This window comes from Eleginops maclovinus, chromosome 6 (assembly GCF_036324505.1).
Source record: "Eleginops maclovinus isolate JMC-PN-2008 ecotype Puerto Natales chromosome 6, JC_Emac_rtc_rv5, whole genome shotgun sequence".
Lineage (NCBI taxonomy): Eukaryota > Metazoa > Chordata > Actinopteri > Perciformes > Eleginopidae > Eleginops > Eleginops maclovinus.
In genome coordinates this window covers 13,771,299-13,793,925 of record NC_086354.1, presented here as the reverse complement: position 1 = coordinate 13,793,925, position 22,627 = coordinate 13,771,299, and the positions used below count along the sequence as shown (strand labels likewise).

The 22,627-nt window shown below is 40.9% G+C and overlaps 3 protein-coding genes across 3 annotated transcripts; 1 reads left to right on the top strand and 2 right to left on the bottom strand.

The window, feature by feature from the left end:
• Nucleotides 1–149: 149 nt before the first annotated feature.
• LOC134865427 (protein phosphatase 1L-like) lies at nt 150–8,301 on the bottom strand. The gene is given in 5 exon segments (XM_063884926.1): nt 150–2,451; nt 2,744–2,905; nt 3,891–3,999; nt 4,001–4,066; nt 7,383–8,301. Coding segments are annotated over 5 exon segments (1,092 nt in total). The 5' UTR covers nt 7,782–8,301; the 3' UTR covers nt 150–2,095.
• On the top strand, nt 8,207–12,417 carry otol1a (otolin 1a). The gene is made up of 6 exons (XM_063884919.1): nt 8,207–8,285; nt 10,080–10,162; nt 10,266–10,745; nt 10,828–10,917; nt 11,065–11,136; nt 11,472–12,417. The coding sequence occupies exons 3-6, from the start codon at nt 10,280–10,282 to the stop codon at nt 12,347–12,349; spliced, it is 1,506 nt and encodes a 501-aa protein (XP_063740989.1). The 5' UTR covers nt 8,207–8,285; nt 10,080–10,162; nt 10,266–10,279; the 3' UTR covers nt 12,350–12,417.
• A 3,755-nt stretch (nt 12,418–16,172) lies between these two features.
• Nucleotides 16,173–21,529, bottom strand: tal1 (T-cell acute lymphocytic leukemia 1). The gene is made up of 4 exons (XM_063884924.1): nt 21,338–21,529; nt 19,562–20,104; nt 19,102–19,190; nt 16,173–18,159 (listed from the first exon to the last, which is right to left on the bottom strand). The coding sequence occupies exons 2-4, from the start codon at nt 20,065–20,067 to the stop codon at nt 17,636–17,638; spliced, it is 1,119 nt and encodes a 372-aa protein (XP_063740994.1). The 5' UTR covers nt 20,068–20,104; nt 21,338–21,529; the 3' UTR covers nt 16,173–17,635.
• Between the last annotated feature and the right edge of the window lie 1,098 nt (nt 21,530–22,627).

Below are 22,627 nucleotides of genomic sequence, written 5' to 3'. Positions count from 1 at the left end.
AATTTAAATCCTCTTTTTTTAAAATGTTAATTTTAAAGGGACCCTTGAAAATAAGGAGTTGGTATGTGTTTGATGGTAATTTAACTGGTGAGTATGCTGCACAGTTTATCAAAAGAACTTGATAATAAAGACTGAAAGGATAAATGCCATGAAGATGAAAGAGTTTGTTTAATACAGAGTTTACATACAGGATGTATTTACACTGCTTTTCTTTTACACAGCTCAACATGTTTGATAATTGACTGCTAATCAATTAAAGTGATTAGTTATGTATTGTTAACTTCTGCTCATGTACAGAAGGACAACAAAACAAATAGAAGTTTGGTGATCCACCAGACAACCAAAAATTCAACAATAAATAAGGCATTAGGTAAAATTAAATTTAAAAAAAGGCTTTTTTCATTGGATGCAAATGTCATAAAACACAGTAGTACAGCATAGTTGAACATTAAACGGTAGCAAATAAAGAATGGTTTATTGTATTCTTCCTTAACAGGGTGTTGTTGTATTGCTTCAGGAGCATATATTTCTAGCTACTAGCATTCTGGCTGTACAGTTCATGATGTGTCACATCTGAGTCATTTTCTGATGGCAGCAGAGATGTGGAAGTTTGATGCACCACCTGTTTCGTGCATTTCTCAGGTCAAAGGCAGCCACCAGTGTTCATTGATACAAACTACTTTGTTCATGAACATGGATAAGCCAAAGCACATGCCCTGATTCAGACGGTGTAAAACAACTTTGATGGAATAGTTTACATTAGCTCAATAACATTGCTGTATCAAGAGGTGAAGTTCAGTAACTACATCAGTTTCTACATACATTATAACCCTCTTGTATTATTGAGGATAGACAGTGTTTACGTTGGCTGATGTGCAATCATTTACCATTCCAAAAATAAACATCTGAAGGTGCTTTTTATTAACATAACTGTCTGTGTGCATGTGTTGTATGTTAAAGTAATAGTCTATCCAAAATCTATCTTCTGAGTATCACTAACCGTCTGTGCTATTGAAAAGTATAAAACTTTGGAGTTTCAGCTTTCAACGAAAAAGTGACATAAAAAAGCCTCAAGCTCCAAGCCAATAACTGATTGTGTTTACGTATTCCATCTTTAATTGATGAATTAGTAATGGCATTTAGAAAATAAATCCAATAACTTAAAAAAAAGCTTTTGAATGACACATTTTGTTTTACCAAAGACTGGTCTGCCATTCTCTTACAGTTTTTATTGTCTGCTTTTTCTTCTTACAGATGTGTTAGCGCCTCAGGGTTTAATATAATTCAGCCCACAGAGCAGTACTCCTATTGTGATTGGTCAGAGTCGTTCCAACACACAATCGGGGCCGTTGCTTTTTAAATCCATATTGTTCTACTGGTTTTCGCACTACCACTCTGCTCCAGACTAACCGCAGCCAGATGGTGAAACTGTAAATGGTTAACATCTTCCTCTCAAGTCTACAGGCATTGAGTTCTTGATACTCAAAAGTTAGATTTAAGGAGCAGCATCACTTCAAGTTAAATATATGTATGGCTCCACTGGAGTCTTTTTATATTTGACAACATTTTCCATCTCAGAAATATAACAGATGGATACATTACTTGGGAGCAACATCAAAATGCAGTGTTCTTGCAAATACCTTTTTAGTAGCTTCCTGTGTTTGCACAGTAACTCTTGAATAGGCACTACTTGTAGCCCCTACTTAAAAGCCTCGAGTGAAGCGGTAGCATTCATGTGCATGTACAGTAAACAGTAGTAAATCAATCACAGTCTAATGGGTGCTGGTTAAGAGGAAATCCCCTGTCTGCTGTCGGCCTGTGTATATCGACTCCACTTTTGAAGAACTTCAGTATTTTTAATGTATTCACCATCAGATCAGCAGATATGTATTGTGTTAAAATGCCCTTTTCAGAAACCTACGAATAAAAGATACATTTTGTGTGTGTTTTTGCATGTGTGCGTCTGTCTTTATTCTGTGTGAACTTTTCTGTTCTGTGTCAATATTACTCCAGTCCTCCTGTGATATAACACTCGTTGCTCCATCCAATATATTTTGAAAAGCATTGATCTCTAAGCTCTCAACTTGACTCTGACCTACTCCCCCGCCTTACTATTCCCTCCAGCTCCACTTTTGAACTTCACAACCATGACGGTGATGTTGTCGGGGCAGCCGCGGTAGAAAGATTGGAGGACGATGCTCTTGGCGCCAAAGTGAGGCTCGTCCAGACGCTCGCGGACGAAGCGAACGGCCTCCTCGTTGCTGAAAGCGTCCCACAGGCCGTCTGATGCCAGGATCATGAACTCTGGCTGCAGCTTGTCCATGTCAAAGGTCATGATGTCAGGGTCGGGGATGATTACGTTCAGGTTCTTCAGTGGGTAGTCCCCCAGAGAGCGGGACATTGCCAGGATTCCCTGGACTCTCCAAGATCCATTAAAACTGATAAAACCACCTGGAAGTAAGGGAATAACATATTTATGAACATGTTAATGTGGATATACCAGATAAAGAGTAATTGTGGTAGGAGGTTAAGGTTTATAAATACTAAATCGAAGCCGACTTTTAAATCCTTAATCACATAGCTTAGGTATCTAATTAATCTAAATCTGACCTTGATCTCTGTTTAATTCAATGCTGTTCCTAAATAGACCAACAGACGGCAACCAAAGGCCCTAAACATGAGAGTGCAGTGCAGGTACATTGACTGTGTGCCAGTTCAAGCAGGGTTTTATTTTATAATGTACCTGCTCTCTTGATCCTCTTGCGCTCTTTGAGCTGGTATGGCTTGTGGTCATGTGAAAGTGCAACAGCGTTCCCATCTTTGTCACACAACACACCACGAGAGTCTCCAACATTTGCCACTGTGAGTTCTCTGTCTGACAGCAGCGCTACTAGACAAGTTGTTCCTGCATGGGAGATAGGATAAAATTGAGAAGACCGTTTTAATAACATTCTGTGATAGGTATGAATCATATCTGGTGTCATGTTTATGTTAAACAGCAGGAGGAACAAAGGCTAGACCACAATTATTTTCTGAAAACATTAGGGGGAAGAAATACGCTATGCCACTCTGAATCTTGTTTCATTTAAAAACTACAATGCTAGTTTTACACCTTGGTCAAAGTATTGTGAGCCAGGAGCGTCACCCTGGACTGACTCATTTGCATTAAAAAAATGTCCAGAGCCCCTCCTAGTTGCAAATGATAGGGTAACAGGGCTGGAACACCAGCAAGGAGGCAGAGAGACTTGATAATCTTGTTATCCTGTTGTTTAATAATAAAACAAGCATAATGTCCTCTAACAGGCAGAAAAAGTGTAGCATATTGTGGCTTTATTGAAATGACAGATTGCCATCAAAACAAATGAACAATGAAAAACAAATGCCAAAAACAACCGTTTATTTGGGTAGATGTAGATCAAATACCATCAACTTTACTCTGGACTGTAGCTCTGAATTTTTCATCAGAGCAAAGACTATCAACTACAGCATAATGTAACTGCAGCATAATGCTACGACACCGCAGTCTCACTGTTCTCAGTATGACGATAGGTGGATTGTAAAGAGGAAACCAGCCAAAGAGGTTAATGTCATTTGAGAGGCATTGAGCTGAGAGGATATTAAACAGGAAATTAAGAGATTTTGTCAAATAGGCGATGTGCTGTGACACGTTTTGCACTGAGTAAATTAACAATGTACTGCTTTGATATATGCCATGGTGTTCACAGTTCTTGTAACGGTGTAGATTAAATAACACCACTATACATTTTAAGGCTCAAAAACGTGAGTGCGCTTCCCAAGAGATTTAAAGTCCACTTGTCCAACTCTTCGTATTTTCTCTCACACAAACAGGTCTACAGTATACTCCCCACCGCTCTCATCCCCCTCCTGACCTGCTTCATCGTGATTGGCAGAGAGCTTGTCCAGCATATCTCGGTCCACACTCAGGATGCGTTGCTCGAGGATGCTGCTGTGAGAGAGAGTGCTCTCTCTCTTCTCTCTCTTCAAAGGCCTGCAGCTGCTGTTTCAGGGAGTCTGGCAGGTGGGCCTTCACGTAGTCAGCTGCAGCCTGGGAGAGGAGGAAAAAGGGAAGACACAGAGAGGGTTAGAACGGCAAATAGATAAGTAAAAGCAAAGCATAGAGCTGTTTTGGTGTCAAGGACTTCAAATCAGTTTAGAAGTTCAGAAATGCTCTCCGGACTCTGCAGTTACCGAGCCCTGCCAAAAGGTTCAAGGCCTTTAAACTCATCGATTTGAGTTTTCAGTCCATAACTTTGTTCACTCTCACCATTCGTCTGCAGTGTTTACAGCCGCAGCAGGCAATTATTTTCAGCATAAAAAGCTCTGATAAAAGATCTGTGCAGCATATGCCCATCTGTAAACAGCAGGCTGATACAATTTAACATACGTAGGTAGCATTTAGAGGCAAATATTTCAGAGACTGAAGAAGACTAAAACAGAGCTAAAGGACGACAAAATCACCCCTTCTGCAGTCATTCTGGATGTGTAAATATAGGCAACTCTTCACTAGGACATTTCAACTATATTAGATTTGTAAAGACACTATCTATATTTGTGGGCATGTATAAAAATGCAGAGTTTGAAGCTTGTTTTGCTGCCCAGAAAACAAGGCTTTACGGATTATTCTTAGTTTGGTTTGCCACTAAAATAGAATAAATATGGGTGTAAAGTTATAACTATATGGATTTTCCCCCTGTTGTTGTCAGGTAATATGGTCCAAGGTTTTTTTCCATTTCCTACAGCAGGTGCTCTGTGCTGAATTATTGAACACAGTCCTCACCTTCCAGCTCACTTGCCCTGCTCCTCCTGCCCTCACTGCTTTTTCCTCATTTTCTCTGCCAAGATTTCCATTATGCTAATGCAGTCGAATTAAATCTAAAAATGGAAACTGCTATACCATCAAAAGTCCTGGTTAACACATTACATACACAGTAATTCTTATCTGCTGTTCTTGTGGATATAAGGGCACTTTACGCCATTCAACCTACATGCTTCACTGTTACGCCGTATAACAGTTTAAAACTCTGAACCCTTATGATCACTTAAGTGTAGCAATCTTTTTGTGATGTCCCTATTGCCCCCCCCCCCTTCTCTTTCCCTTTTCTGGACAAGTGTACGCATTCATTTAGTAAATTGGAGAGAGAAGCACTCGATCAAGTAAAGTGCTTAAAGTGTAAATTGGTCGTAAACATTTGCCAAATGCCAGCAGTAACAGACTTCAGAAATGACCCAAATATTTCACTCTCTAAGGATTTAATAAGTGAACATAAAAGATTGGACCAGCTTAATTAAAGGTTGATTCATCTGATCGTATATCACTTATTGACATCTTTAATTCTAGAGGTCTAGTCGGTTTCTATATTAATTACATGTTATGCAGTGCAGAAGTTTGAAAGCCTGTTAAAGTAGTAAACTATTCACATTTCTTTAGAACAGGAAATAGTGTGAATAAATCATGTTAAAAAGGGGAGCAGCACTTTTATAATTTTGGGACATAACTCTGTAAAAATGCAGGTATGAAAACAGAGAAGCGTTTGAGAAATGCCCTGAATATTTTCTGAGCAACAACACACTGCACTCACAGAGGATGCCTGTTAAATCAGCCAAGATTTTGCTTCATTTAATATCGGTAATGTTGGTGTGGGTATGTGTTTATACATTTGTGCCAAACTGCATGAAAATACACATTATATACATTTCCTAGGATATCAACACATTGCGTAATATTTCCCGACAACACCGTCAGTCAGGTGATAAACAGCTTTCCAAAAAGACCCTTAACTCTCCCATTGATTTGCCGTAAGTGCTGCGTTTTTAACTGTTTGTGTTAGCATATCTCAAGACGTCTGTTTATTGACGCTAATGATCAATGTTAGAGTGACCCATTGTTTTGAAGTCCATACCTTTTAAAATGCAACAATGAAAACATAAAATAAAGCTCTAAAAGGAGGGGACGGAAAAGAAAACTCATACAAGGTATGCACGAATATAGATACAATTGTGACTAAAGAATGGGAGGAAAAAACTCGCAGGAGGCAGTGAAATGAGGGAAAAAAGAGATGTGAGGACTGACAAGAAAGATAAATATTTGTTTTGAGGACAGGAATAGAAATACGGATTTGGATGGGTAAACAGCCTCTGCTTTATGCTTGTTGACTCTCTCTCTCTGAACATAAACCAACTGCAACTCTTGCAAGTCATCTTTTTAAAAAGTGAAATTTCCATAGTATTCTTCAATCAAATGACAGAAAATGTAGATGTAGCCTACAGCATGTCAGAGTTAGGGAGGAATGTTTGGCTATGAAACGGCTGATTTAAGAGGTGGTTTGAGAGACAGAGATTTACTTTCATTGATTCGTGTCAACAATTGCCAAGATAGGACAGAACTTCTATCCAAATGGTTTACTGCAGGTCTGCTTAACTACTGTATGTCATTAACCTCTTATAACATTCTGTACACAGACATTTTCTAAAATAATATAATGGGCCTTAAAGCGTGGGCTAAATTATATTTGGCCATAAATTCCACTGCTTCCTGCATCTGGGGTTTGATTATTTTTCAAGCCTCTCAGAAGTGAATATTTACTTGTTTTTGTCATCAATGATATACAACTGAGTAATCATTGTTTTTTTGGATTGCTGGTCAGAAAAATTCCAGAGAGATCCCTCTGGCCCGATGCGTAGAAGGAAGTCTGTGCTCTTAATCAGAAATGTAAACCAGTATAATTTAGTGAAATATGTTATTAATTGAAACCTCTGGGGGACTGCAGGGGTGGTGGTGTGACAGATGGCTTCCAGAACACGTGTTCTGAAGGCAGCCATGATAAACACACATCACTACCCCCCCCACACACACACACACACACACACACAGTCTTTGTGATGAATCCAAAGTCAACTCCCTGATTGGCAGTGGGATGGAATTGTTCACACAAAAGAACACAAAGATGGAGAGCAGAAATAGGAGAATAGGGAATAGGAGCGAGTATGAAGTGAGGAATTCAAGTGTCTGTGCACAATTTAATAACTGTTTCTACAGAAATCTGGCATACTGCTAAACAGAGAGTTGGCCTTGTCTTATCTATTGTTCATTTCTAACTCTTTACTCTTTACATTAATTTTAATGTACGTCACTAAAATATTGTATGATGGCATAATGTGTGATAATACATTTCCTTAAAGGTTTGATTGAAAAGCACAGATTAACAATTTAATACTGCTTTCTCCAGATTACTTGCTGTCTCTGTACCTGCTCTGCATCCAAATGATGCTCACTGTTTTGCAACAGCGGGTATTTGGGTCTGGTTGAGTCCAAACGCATAGTGATAATCATTGGCCTGTGTAACGTCTCCCTCCCAGCCTACCTCTCCACCGTGACCGTCAAATATGCCAAAAATGGACGGGTGGCTCTTGTTGGTGATGTCGGTGAGCACCTCGAAGCGATCCTCCATGTGATCTCGCCTCCCCTGTATGGAGTACACCGCGACGTTGTTGTTCTTGAAGTCCCAGGTTTTGGAGAACTCTGCGTCCAGGACACTGAGGCCTCCCAGGCGGTCATTCTGCATCATCTCCGCCACTTTCCCCTTCACCATCTTCACGGCGTCCCGGCTGGACTTGACGATGGTTTTCACCTCGTCCGTGTGAAAAAAGTAACTCCACAGCGCCAGACTGATGCACAACAGAAACAATGTCTCCGGCCTGAGGAGAAAATAACGCATGATCCGACCCAGAAGAGACAAGAGCGTCATTGTGTCTCCTATCATCACACGCAACCAAACTGCGGTCTGTCTCTCTCCCCTTTTTGCTCAATTCACTCCATCCGCTCAGAGGTGCTGTGAAGAAATCGATTCACTGCCACGATATCTGACAAAGACTTGATATCAACATTTAAATATCTCCTCGGACGCCCGGCTTCACTGCATTTGCACGAGTCAGACACCGGGCCGAGAAGCGCAGGACAAAAGCGAACAGGCCTTCGTTTGTCTCGGTCCGATGTCTTGGTCCTATCTTCGGCTCTCTAAACAGCTGCTAGAGGATTTTCCCAGTAGAGCCCCACAGCCCATTGCAGGATTACGGATATTTTGGGTGGGACCCACCCCGAAAAAACACATGGGATTCACCGGGGGGCGAGAGTCAGTCGACGTGTGCTTCTTTTCCACCGTAAACCCCGTTTTCCCTCTCGCATATGTGTCTATTCAGTCTCCGTATCAACATTACATTTTTCTCACACACACACCTCCATGCTTGGGGGTGTCATACAACCAAGGGTGAGCAAGGATTACAACCGGAAGTTAAGTGTTCTTGTCTAAGTAAAGTAAAAGCATTCACACGCTCATTCGGGGGACAAAGGGCGTTTTTTAAATCAGGGCTTTATTTTGAAAGTATGTAGCGGAAGTGTATTTTGTGACCTCGGTGAAGATACTGATGGCTCATTCTTGTGCAGTTGGTGCTTGACAGGAGTGCGCAGCTGCAAGCTCATACAATGGCCAAACTGCGGAATGAAATTGTGATGTCATGTAGTAAAACATAACACATCATACTGATATCAAATCTGCATACATTTCCACTCCATGTTATCTCCCATTGATCAAAGAATATTTTATGGACCTGCTGACTTGTTATGAGCAACTGGACATTAATCAATGCAATATAAACTAGGCGTAAATAAAATTAGAATCCACGTGTAGACACACAGAATACACATATATAAAGTAGCTATAATACGTGTAAAACACAAAACAAAATACACATAAAATGACATGATGCAATAATAACTAGTTATAGATTCTAATATAGGCAATTGCTGCCAAAAGATATTGTGAAACCAGGCCTTTGTTCGGATTTTGTTTCAGTAGTCATTACATCGACTCAACATTGCCCTCTGGTGACCCTTTGGAGTGATACACACCTCATGACAGTCCTATTAACAACCATGTTGTTGATATATCCACAACCAGGTTGTCAGACACACACACAAATGATGCCTTGTCTTCCTCAGCACAGAGTTGGTGATGATGGTGTCATTGTTTTCACCTCAACCTCACCTAAAGATTTTAAGTGATTCACCAACAATTTCACCAACAAGAATAAGATAGAATGAATGAAAACATGCTTGTTTTTTTTTTCTTTCAGTTTGCAAAGGTGTAACAGTTAATATAACAATACATGTACATATATGTGTTGCATGTGAATATGCTGTTTGGCAATAGTTTTGTAGGATAACTTGATAATACAAAAGTACCTCATATCTAATGCAACATGCTCTTGTTTGAACAATGGGAGCAAAACTGAGGTTAAGAATTTGAATGATGAGATTTTTCTTAAGGCAAGGAAAGACTTGAGGAGGAAAGGAAGATGATTAGTGACCTTCTCCGCCCTTTTGTTCTTTTGAGTTGATAATACATTATTTTTGCCACATTCAATTTCATTTTATCGTGTGTGGAGCCTTGGCAACTACATCATTCAGAGTTAATGTCACTGGTTTGAAACTAAATCCTACACCCTTTCTGAGACATGTAAAGCTTAGTTCAGTGAGGCCAGGTTTCCACCAGGTTTACGAGGTTTATTGGGCTCTTTAGGTTGGTTGATCAAGGAAGTGAATGGTTAGATCAATGTTGCCTCGCCGCCTGTTTTGGGACATTGATCCCTCTCCCACTGGGTGTATGGTGATCCATTTTCTGCTTTGAGGTGCTGCCAAACGGTGTGATCACTGCAAGGTGTTGCACCCGGCAACTCTCATATGATTTGCTATTCATTACCAACAATGTGTGAGTTTGTGTGTCTATACTGTATGCTTATGTCCACGTGTTCAGCAAATGTGTATCTTTGTGTGTAGCCTGCTGTTTGTGTACAAAGCAAGCATGTGTGTGAACAACACTTTAGCATTGTGCGGCCCATTGTCCCTGGAATCATATCCCATATCACAAAGAATAAAGTCTTGCCTTGTATAAAACCTGCTTTATTTCACATCCCTCAGGAGTCATGTAATCTGTTCTTACCAGCCCACCTACCTCTTAATAACCCCCCATGTTCTGTCCCTTGTTCTCTCTCCGGGCTACCAGTGCAATATAAGGAAAGAGGCAGCCTTCATCAATCAGAAGTTGGAGGGGATGGAGTGACAAGTCAACACCATTTACATCAGAAGGTAAGAGGCATTTGTTGCTTTATTAAACATCATAAACACGCTTTGGTGCTGAAGAGAGAAATGCTTTTTTTTCCTTCTTTAACTTCCACCCTTTTCCTTACAGATTACTTTGCAGTCATGCTTTCTGTTCGCCTCTTCCTGACCACTCTCCTTGTGGTACTGATGGCTGGGATGACCTACACCACCAGAACCACACGCTGGCCTAAACCTCAGACCACCAGGAAGCCCCCTCGAGCTGGGAGCGGAGGTGGTGGAGGTGGAGGTGGAGGTGGAAGATTTGGACGGACCACCACCACAACCCCGTCTCCTTCCAGCAGCCCGCATAACGATGAGACAACTGAGGTCACGATGGACTCTTACTCGCTTTCCCCTACAGACAGCACCACATTCTCCAGCGACACTTTCTCCACTGAGTTCCACACCAACGCAATAGCACCCCCCGGGAATGCCCTTGGAAACTACACCCTTGACTACAATGAATGCTTCTTCAACATCTGTGAGTGCTGTCCGCCAGAGAGAGGCCCAGCAGGGCCCATCGGTGAGAGAGGGCCACTTGGACCGCAAGGAGAGAAGGGCCCTGTAGGTAAGTTTGATTGTTATTTTCAGGCAAGTTACCTTTTGGATGTCAAAATATTTTCTTGTTTATGCTCTTCTCTTTTTTCCAGGGTTACCAGGAGAGAAAGGAGAAACCGGGACCAGAGGGCCCCCAGGACTGGCAGGTCTCCCTGGAGCCAATGGACTCAATGGTGACATAGGTATAACGGGGCTTAACAGCAGGAGAGTTTTTGAATGTCTCTCCGTTTCAATCTATCTATCGTTTTATCCTTTCATGCAAAACCCTGTCCTTTTTAAGTGCTTTGTGGATATCATTTTCTACGCTTTATTTATCAAACCTATCACAGGTGAAAAAGGTGATCAAGGGCCAGTGGGTCTTCCCGGTGCCCCTGGGATCTCAGGAAAACCAGGAGAGAAAGGTCTGTAGTAGTAAACATTTTATAAGTAATAGATCATAGATTTTCAAAAGGCGGGTGACTTGCTTTTAGGCCTCTAGACTGTTTTAAGCAGAAGATCAGTGAAAGGAAAACATTCAAAGTCAAAAGAAAGATTGGCTGAGGGGAAGCAAAAGGTATCAAACTTTGAAAACCGCTGTATTAAATATATATTTTTATACCATAATGAATCTGATTAGATTAAAATGTGCATAAACGCCCCTATTAAAACGTATGCAAATGTTCAATTCTATGTGAGATTTGTAGCAATCTGATCAAAACATGTCTTCCTATGTGCATAACCTCTGTACACACTATAGGTGATCCTGGCCCCAGAGGAGAGAAAGGTGAACGTGGCTTCATCGGTCTGAAAGGGGACCCCGGAGAAAGGGGAGAGCCTGGCCTGAATGGGACCAAGGGCAACGCCGGGCGAGAGGGGCCTGTAGGTCCCACTGGAATAGCTGGGACAAAGGGTCAGAAAGGTGAACAAGGACTTATAGGCGAACGTTTACCTGGTGATGTGGGGGAGCCTGGGCCCCCTGGAATGAGGGGTGAGATGGGTCCCCCAGGAGTGAATGGAACTGATGGCGTAAAGGGGGAGAGAGGGGAACCAGGGCCTCCGGGAGGGAAGGGGGATACAGGTGTCAGAGGGCCCCAAGGACCACCAGGAGGGAGGGGCATGGCAGGGCAGAGGGGGGAAAGGGGAGTTAAAGGTGTGCGTGGGCTGCGGGGCCCTAAAGGTGCACCAGGTGAGAGTGCAGAGCTGATCCGCTCTGCCTTCAGTGTGGGCTTGTTCCCCAGCAGGTCCTTCCCTCCACCCGGCCTGCCTGTGAAGTTTGATAAGGTGTTTTACAATGGGGAGGGGCACTGGGACCCGAATCTCAACAAGTTCAACGCCACCTATCCAGGGGTCTACTTATTCAGTTACCACATCACCGTACGAAACAGGCCTGTGCGTGCTGCCCTAGTGATCAATGGGATACGGAAGCTGCGGACTCGGGATTCCCTGTATGGCCAGGACATCGATCAGGCGTCCAACCTGGCTCTGATGCAGCTGAATGAAGGTGACCAGGTGTGGCTGGAGACGCTGAGGGACTGGAACGGAGTTTACTCCAGCAGTGAGGATGACAGCACTTTCTCTGGCTTCCTGCTTTACCCAGACTCAAAGAACAAACCCACCGATAATGAAAACCTGTGACAGCAGCCTATGACCTTGAATGAGCCCTAGTTGAAACTGCTTTTAGACTCTACACAACCTTCAGCCTATTGCACTGCTTTGTCAAATTTAAGTGATTCAGCTAAATGCAGCTGCTTCTGATTTTGCTTGCCGCTGTCGTTACTAATCACAATAAATGCTTTGCTTGCCTTGCTGTATTTAGAGATGGATGAGGCTTGATTAGACCGCTTTATGCAACACTTCAGTTCCGTGTAACAATGCATTAAAAATGACTATGCTTGAAATGGATGACCCTTGAGCTTTATTTATTTAGAACCAGAACTGGAAGCTAATTTATAAGCCATTAGTCATTGCAATTATTATAGATAAGCTCTGTGTCAGTGAGGCCAATACAAATTTGAGAACAATTGAAGAATATTATCCATAATTGCATTTGGTTTCCACTAGAGGGTGTAAGGCGTCCGAGTTCTGTAAAGAGGTATTGGAGAGAATTGTTAAATGCAAAGAAATGATGATGCATTGACAAAAGAAGAGTTAATACCAAAAAGGTTTTGTTCACTCATTAACAACAAACAACAGGAGATAAATACTTAAGCCTTTGACGTGGATGGCTCTCACACAGCAGGATGGCAAAGATAATTCTTGCAGCATCTCTTCTTTCACCACAGCTCTGTTTCTGTCAAATTTAACCAATAGTTTGTTATGTGAATATGGGGATTCATTCGGCCTGTGGGGCAAGAAAAGTACAGAAATAGTGAAATACTTGTTTCACTACTTATCAACCAATATTGAAGGCAGGGTTGAAGGTGATTTAGCCCCACAGGAACAACAAAGACTTAAATGGATTTATAATAGCATTGCCCAGAAGCGGATATAATTAAAATAAAAAAATGCCTCATTGACATTACACACTCATGATAACGGATTAGCTGCCTTAGCAGCGATCACAGAGGATAACCCTCTGCAGCAGAAAGAGATGAATGCACTATAAATTATTCTCTAGTGTAGCCACTGTACAATGAAAAATAGCTTTGACTTTTACAAATGCTATATCTCATTAGACAGTCAGGACCTATCTCCAGATTAAAAATGATCACGGCTCCTTTTCCTCTCAACAACAGCAATCCATCTGGGAGATACATTGCATTTCGTGGTTTATTTCTCTGGGAGGTAGCTGAGACACTTATGTGTTGTGATGTATATGTTAAAAAGACAGTAGGGACACTGCATTACCTAGGTCAAAAATATATATTTAATTGTGTATTGTTTAATTGTTACATTTTCACACATCTAAGTCTAAATAGTTAGAAGAATTCAGTATTAAAACAAAACTTTTTTATCACCACAAATCTATACCTTATGGTTTATCCTTATTAGATACAAATTGTTCATGTTGAATATATTATTTTGAGCAGATTAGATAAAAATATATATCCAAAAGAATGAATAAATCTACCTTTGTAGTTCAGCTCTACATTTATATCTAAAATGTATTTGCCATATTTGTATGGATATGTCACTGTCATAATATTTGATTAAGACTTTTGATGTTCATTTAAGTTATTCTTCTGCCAAAATCAATTATATGTTCACTAAGTATCTTCTTCATCGCTCTTACACATTGACTGTGCCATACAACAATAATCTGGTCCTACATCGGTATCATATTCATTAAAAGAAATACAAATACAATATAGAATCGTAAGCAGATATGCATGTCTCATTTTTCTTTTTATATTAATCTACCTATGACTCCAATTTGATTGGAGACTAAGGGTACACTTAGCCAATATTGTTTCCAGTATCAGATTTACTGTAACAAGGAATATTGTAACATAATAAAAGTGAGGATGAATATTCTTAGTTAAATCAAATATATATCATCAAAAATAGCCTGTATTTTGTTCATTTGTGTATTTTAAAAAGGTATAGATAGAAAGACAGTGATACTCCTCCCATTACAAAGTGTTAGTGTTGGATTTGAGTATAGTTTAAAAAAAATATCCACAAAAAGATTATGAACATTATCAAACATGGGAATTTTGTAATAACTTGTCATTTTGGACTGCTTTTGCATTAAAAACTGGTTTCAACATTGGGAATCACTAAGAAGGATATAAACTTGAAGTGAAAGCCATTACTTCCAGGGGGAAAATATGTCATATTTTATGAAGGCTACGGAACAGAAACATAACATTCAAACTTGTTAAAAGGAAATGCTAGAATGGCATCTCTATATTGGTGAAGGACATACATTTTCCTCAAATTTCCACCAAATGTATGACGTTGTTGATAGTGTTTGTGTATGTGTTTGTGTGTGTGCATGTATGTGTTTGTGTGCGTGCATGTCTGAGGGTGTGTGTGTGTGTGTGTGTGTGTGTGTGTGTGTGTGTGTGTGTGTTTGCGTGTGTGTGTGTGTGTGTGTGTGTGCGGTGCGTTAAATTGTTATTTTACTTGTTTGTTTATAGGCCTATCTGTTTATGAGTGTGTGTGTGTGTGTGTGTGTGTGTGTGTGTGTGTGTGTGTGTGTGTGTGTGTGTGTGTGTGTGTGTGTGTGTTTGTGTGTGTGTGTGTGCATTTATGTATTTTTCTACTACTCTGTGTGAAAATATAAATAACTACCTTGGCGGTGTGTGCAGTGTAATCTGCTCCCAGCAGGCTGGATTCCCACTGTGAGAAAGACAGTATATTGTTCCTGCAGCACCACAGATAACAACTCATTAGCATACTGAATCATTTGGCTGCAAGAGCCACTCTGCCACCCATCTGCACTGAGCTGATAAACACACACGCCTGCTCCCTCTTCCTCACACACACACACGCACAAACATACACACAGATCTATGTGGAGCAAGCACATAGACACTTGCGATACCTTCTCGCACAAACATACACACATACACACACACAAGCCTCCTCTCATCCCCTTGCTTTCAATCCCTCATTTACACTCCCTGTATTCCTCTCTTTTTTGTGAGCCTGTGTGTTTCTGGAGAGTCAGGAACACTGAAGCAGGTAAACGTTTGGCAGGCATTAACCCAGAGGGCCCCTCAGAGGAGTCCCGGCAGTGCCTGAGCAGAGCGCAGGAGGGGTCCCCAACCACCTGGATGTCTCTGATGGTCTCTGGAAGCAAATTTAGTGTCTTAGAAATGTCTAGGAGCTGAAGCTGGTGTGGTGGTAGCAAAGTCTGATGTGTGGAGTTATGGAATTTAGGGAAGTACACTTTAGAAAAGTAGAAATTATGTGGCAGAGCTACAAAAATTAATTCCTTTTTTAATGACTGCAAGTTGATGAACATAACTTTCTCGATTTCGTAAGTGAAAAACTTTCAGGGAATGTGAGTCTCGACCAGTGTAGCTGTTTCACAATGTGCACAGACACAACAGTGTGCATACGAGTGCAGCCTAGGCTGTCAAAACCACTTTCACAATGGCAGGATATCCTGCAGGTCACGGAGCCACGTTAACCTCAGCAGGAAGTTGTCACTTGTTGAGAGGAAGTGAGGATTCCAGCCTCCATTGGGGGAGTTTAGAGAGGAGGTTGTGGTTTAACTATGCACTCTCTAAAGATGTGAAACAGCTACAAGGTATGTAATGCCAATGATGCCCTTTAGGAATTTGTCAATTAAGTAATGCAATCTCAGTAATGTGTAAATGGTATAAATAGTAAAAACAGGCCCCATATCTTCAGTTATTTGTACAATGAAGAAATTGAATTGAATAAAACTTTACTTAATAGAATTAAACTGAACTTAAAATGAATTAAACTAAGATGACTTGAATAAAATTGAATTGAACTGGATTTAATTAATAAGACCCACAACATGCTCAAGTGACATCAAATACAATGCTTTGTGCAGGCTCCTCTGCATGTTTTATTGAGGGGTTTTATATAAAATTCATCAATTTAACATTGGATATATTTATAGATACAGCTATTATACAACAAATATGTCATAACCAAACATACAATATCCCTTTACTGCAATTCATAAAATACCATAGTTACCAAAGGTACCAATATAGGCTACTATAGTCCTGCTGAAAAAGCAGAATAACCAACAACAGTGAGTAATACCTAACAGTATTAATCAAAAAACTGCTGGTGTTGTTATGTTATTAACACTGTGTTTGGTGTGTGTGCGTGCATGCGTGTATATGTGTGTGTGATTGTGTGCGTCTCTGCATGTGACTTTATGTGAAATGCGGCAATGAAGGGATTTGTTTGTGTACCTTACTAAACTACAACTGCATAACAGTTAAAAAAAAAAAAACACTGAAACATTCATATCAAAAGGACTGCATGAGTCATTTCATGATATTATAGGACTCATATTTTGTACACTTTAAGAAACACTGCATGTCTTGTACCTCCGCAAATTCAAATAGATATATTCATCCCGGCAGTGAAAATGTTTAACTGTCTGTCGCCGTATTTGGTGTAATTTTATCCACACCATAGTGTAACAGAAATAAAGGGTACCACATTTGATGTACTACGATCAGTTGCTTGCTTTACATTTTGAGTTTCTCTCCTCTTTCCCCACTTCATGTCTCCCAAAAGACAATTTTGCTAGTAAACCCATTGACAAACACACTACGGTACATCTTAAACCACATGAATTGAACCTCCACTCAACGCTGTTATATCGTGCAGTGGAAATATAATGCTATTTACAATGCATACGTTACTGCATGGGTACAATAGAGACCAGTCTGCCATTTACTGCCTAAAACTGAGACCAACTTGCTTTTCTGCTTTATTCCAACACATTCAATTTGTTGGGCATGAATGAGGATTATTCATTGATGTTTTAGAGCTATTCTGCAAGCACATCAGATCTATTCTGGCCACACCATATTGTAATGGAAAGTATCATTCATGAAGCATTGTTCCAAACTTCAGTATAGCACATAAAATATATTTGCTAATTGTTTTCTTAGCTAATCTTTAGTTGTGTTTCTTTGTTTGTTCTTTTTTTGCTTTTTGTTTTACTTTAGAATATGCTTTATTGGAGTTTGAAAACACAGAGTCATTACCCGCAAGTCAGTTGAAGACATGAGACATGCAGAATTTACAAGTCTTTCTTTTATCAAATTCAACCGGTCATCAATCAAAACTAGCTATTCGTCAATGCTGCCTCGGGTAGTATTGAGACAGGACGTATTCCACTATCTCACTACGTGGCCCTTGATTTTCTTTCCTACACTGTTGCCTCAAAGCTATCGGGTCCTGAGGATATGCACCTCTCTTAGTCCTTGTTATTTCAGTCTCAGGTGTTGTATCTGTGGTATTTTGGGATAAGCATCATCGGCGACTAGAGCCATCTGAAGGGCGGCCATTGCGCCTCAGATCTCTAGCAGCTAGGTGCAGCGCAGGCCCACGTGAAGCCGTTAGAGTCCTTGGAGCTGGAGGTGAGTCCTGGTCATCCATAAAGCTCTCAGGACTGCCCTCAGCATCACCATCAGGCAGACTTCCACAGCTAGAGCCTGGTGACATTGTCTCCAGAAGATCGTCCCTTGCCAAGCTCACCACTGTGTCCTGATGTGGAACACCCTGAGGTCCCCCTTCGTGTGTCCCGACCAGCAGCCCGGTTTCCCCATCAGTTGTGCTGCCAACATTTCTCCCTCCGTCTTGGTCCTCCAGGAGGTTGGAGAGGAAGCTGATGTACTTCATAGCAAGCCGCAGGATCTCATTCTTGCTCAGCTTCTTGTCTGGCGGGTGAGTTGGGATGAGTTTGCGAAGCTCTGCGAATGCCCCATTTACGTTCTGCTGCCGCCAACGTTCACGGCTGTTAGTGAAGATACGACGTACAATCTTTGGCTGGCCAGCTATCAGAGAATGCATTGGAAAAAGAGACAGACAGAGAGTTAAAAAAAAGAGAGGAAAAGAAAGGCATTGATAAAATATCATAAATATAATTAAGTGAGCTAAAAACATGATGCTGTTTGTTAAAGGCTATAGCAATACAAGTGCAGTAATAATAATGGAAGAAGAAGTCGCGGGCAATCAGATGCATGTACGTGTTCTGAAAAAAATGGTTTGTATACAAATATAATAAAAAGTCCCTAAAAAATAAGCTACAAAATTGTCCAAATTGTGGAAAGTAGCTATATCTTTGCAAAACAAGGTACACTATGCCATGTGCCATATGCGATACAATAGAAATGTTTGGCTTTGTGTTCCAGACTCCAGTAAAGTGGGTTGTGTAGACTTTGTCCTCCATATTCAATTTCGATGTATACTTTAACTTATTTTTGTATAATAAAAATACATAATTACAGGTAGTCACATCCTCCCGCCCTCTACAATGGTGTCTTTCAGGCTTTTGTCACCCTTGGAACACACCCAGTCTATCTTAATCCTTCAGCCCACTCTGCAGTAAAACCTTGGCATGGAGGCAGCAGCACCCCCATCCTCCACCCCTGTATGTGGCAGTGAGTGGGCAGCGATGGAAAGGATGTTTCAAATAAATAAACTCTAAATCTGCCTGAAAATAGCTTATTTTAATGGCATGCAAGTACATGTATTGGACATTAAGATTAGCGGCATTCATTTATGCCATGAATTATGGTGTATTTATTTCTCCTGGTTAAACACTTATTTATTGCCAGGCATCTTCTGCAACACTCTGATTAGTTTCAGTATAGATCAATGTCAGTGGATGAATGACAATGGAGATGAGAAAGGGATATATAGGAGACTATATTGGCAGAAGGAGGACACAGCAAAGTCCATCTTACCATACTTATAAAGATATAAAATGCGCCTACCCTCGTCGAGTTCAACCTCATAGGGTGCCTGGCGACGCTTTACCCTGTTGCTGGGGTACATGCTGTACTGCTCCGTCTCCCCTCCAAGACTACAACAACAGAAAGCAGACAAAAGGTCCACATGTATATGAAAAAAACATGAATTTACATGATATTCTTTATTGCATTTAATCCTCAACAACCCCCACTCCTTGCACCAGAAGCACACACATGCACTCTCAGAAACACACACGACACACATCAATGTATGGGACTATTCTTTCTGTCGTTAATGATACATACTAAAAATGGTCAATATAATGTTTACACTAAGCATATTTTCACACATTATTAGCCTATTCCTGCAGGGCCATAATAGGGCTGCATCTAGGCCTAACAGTCATGGTGCCCTTACAAGGATCAAATTGAAACGTGCATTCATGAAACTAAATGATTTTTCATTTTCTGTCTCCACCTTTACCTGTTGATGGCGGCGAGAGGCTGCGCCAGGTTGTAGAGCATCGCCCGGGCCGGGACAGGAAACGCGTTTGGGCTCAGTTGGACCATTCGAGCGTCGTCTCGTTGCGGCAGCGGCAGCGGTGGAGGTCTGCGAAGTTCCGTGATCGGCACCAAATGGCTCTCAGTCCTCTGCTCCAGCGCTTTTATAGCGTCCCTCCTGGAGAGCTCGATCACCGGTACTTCCCTTTTCAGGTCAAGGGCGTTGTGAGAGGCAGTTTCCTTGGCAACGCCGTTGATGATGATGCTGATGCTGTTCCCGTTGCTCGAGTTCTGCAGAGGAACGTCATCCGTCTCTTCAGCACCCTTCAGGTTCCCTCCCCTCTCTTTCTCCCCCTCCTCCCTCCTCGGCTCCTCTTCCTCCTTGAATCCGTTTATTCTGGAGATGACGGAGGAGTCCTCCCGCTTTCCAGGACCGGACTCTGCATCAGGACTTCCAGGACGAAGCTCCGGCAGCCGTTTTTCCATCATTTTTATACCGTCACCACTCGTTCGAATCCACTACGTCCTAAATAAGATTTTTTTTCTCCATTAAGTTATTGATCAAAACACAATGTGGCAGACTTAATATACCAAACCAGGCTTTTACTTTGCATAAAACCATAGAAGAATTCATTTATTTTTATTTTTTATTATTGGCGTTTATTTGAATGATTTTTACTATCATCATCATGACAATTGCAGTCTTTACATTACTAACAAAACAATTAAGAAAGAAGATAAAAAGGTCTACTCTGTAAACTGCTTGTTGGCTAGACTGATAATTTGTCTTTATTACCACATTATGTTTAACACCTTTAAAAGATTTAAATAATAATAAATAAAGTAAATGCCGAATGTAGACTCTTTTTTTTGCCACAAATAAATAAAATAAATAATGTTACACACGACTCAATTCTCGAGGATTATATTATTCGTGAGCTTCTGAAGATTTTAGAGATTTTCTTTAATTTAAACCGGTTGGGATGTGATATATTCCTTATAGACTCATTATGAATTTGCGCCATTCAAACATAAATGTGGAGCCCGTATGATTTTTTTCAATCATCAATTTGATATTTGCGGTACTCGTTGAGTTAAGCTAATACCCGAATGTATTTAAAACGAGAAGTCAGCCCTGCATACAGTCTAATAAATTGAAAAGTGAATTAAGTTTGCTGTTTATTTTAAGGTGAAATGATCGTCTTAATGACAGATATTGCATGCCAGGACCACGGAGAGAGCTCGGTGTCCATTCCTCGTCGGTATAACATCCCACCTTTTTGGTCTTCACCAATTCACAGTTAACCTTCAAAAATACTCGAATCCGATCGTTTTCTTATCGCTACACATGTCAGAGAAGGTGGTCGTTTATTTTATTTTATATCAGCGTAGGCCACGATGCTGTTGTTGTTGTAAAGCCGAACATCAAAAGAGTGTCAAATTGAATACACTACACAATAGTGTAAATTGTTTTAATAGCTAGTTAAAAAGATAAAGATGTGGGAAATGTCACTGGAAACGAACAGCAGACCTCCATAAAAAGCGCACTTTTTATTTCTGGGAATTCTCCAATGGGCCTCGCATCCGTTATTAGCCTACATCCCGTACAGTCTCCAACATACAATCGGACAATAGCAGAACATTTAGGCTAAATATTCCAACCATAACATCAATAAATTCAGAAGATAACAATCCAATTATATCCTTCGGGAACGACGAATAACTTGGTTTGAATCAGAGGTGTATTTTTTGCACTTACCGTTCTAGCCGTGTTGTTGATGTTACTGTGTAAGTGGAGCCATTTTGTGAGTGGGTCATCCATGTCTGAGGTTTTTCTTTTTTTTCTTCCAGTTGTGGAGCAGTATGTGTGTGTGTGTGTGTGTGTGTGTGTGTGTGTGTGTGTGTGTGTGTGTGTGTGTGTGTGTGTGTGTGTGTGTGTGTGTGTGTGTGTGTGTGTGTGTGTGTGTGTGTGGCTGAGTTATTCCTCGCCGCATCCAGCGCGCTCCCTCAGTATGGGGAGCGGAACACAGGCCGCAATGTGGCCGAGTGAGATAAGCGCACGGCAGCGGCCTCTTCATTCCCGATAAGCCCCTAAACCCATTATTTATGAAATGATTCATTATTATTTGGCTGTCGTGGGCTATATAGGCTTGTGGAGGGAAAAGCATAAAAAAAAGCAAACAGGCACAGCGCAACGGCCTGTAACAACGTGGGGTAAGATACTGTAGCTTGAGCTTTAGTGGAGGTGTTTTAATTTTTGGATGAAAGAAACAAAAGCTCAGGTTAAGCTGTTGAACTATTTTTAATTTTAACAAAGGGTTTTTTGCTAAGCCAATTTATCCTGCAAAGAGATGACTAACGATAGCAGAGGGTCGTATCTTTTTTGTTATTTTATTTTATCCGGAAAAGAGTATAATCCATATTAATTTCCTTCGCCCTGAGGCAGGATGTGCTATTGATACCAAATGACGAGGATGTAATTACGATAACGATGCCTTAATCAAAAAGGAAACGATTCTTCATCAATTAACAAATCAACAAATGTATAAATAAATAACTAAGTAAATAAATAAAAGTGCTGTCATTGCTTGTGTTGGGGGCCTTGGACGGCGGTTCCCTCAGGGCCCATGGGACTCATGGCTGGGGGAGATAAAGCGTATCGGCCCCTGGACGCATCAGATAAAAGCGCAGCACGCTATCAGAGCACATTCAGAACAGCGAAAATGGTAGCAGGTACATCCTAATAACGGATTTTCACGTTTTGTCAAATACGTGTTTGAATTTAAATAATCGCATACATTTGGTCAAATAAACTTGTGACATGGCTAAATATCGACTTCAGAAATCCTAATCACACAGTCTCATGTTACACGTTTTTAAGTCTTACGTTTAAAAATAACAGAGCCTTATTAGGAAGGACCTTTTAAACAGACCTGTTGAAACAGTCACGACCATCATCCGGCATCCTGAGCTTAACGATTCAGCCATTTAAACGTTTTTTTAACCTCAATTGTGCCAAGATGTTTGATGTTAGGAAGCAATCTGCGCT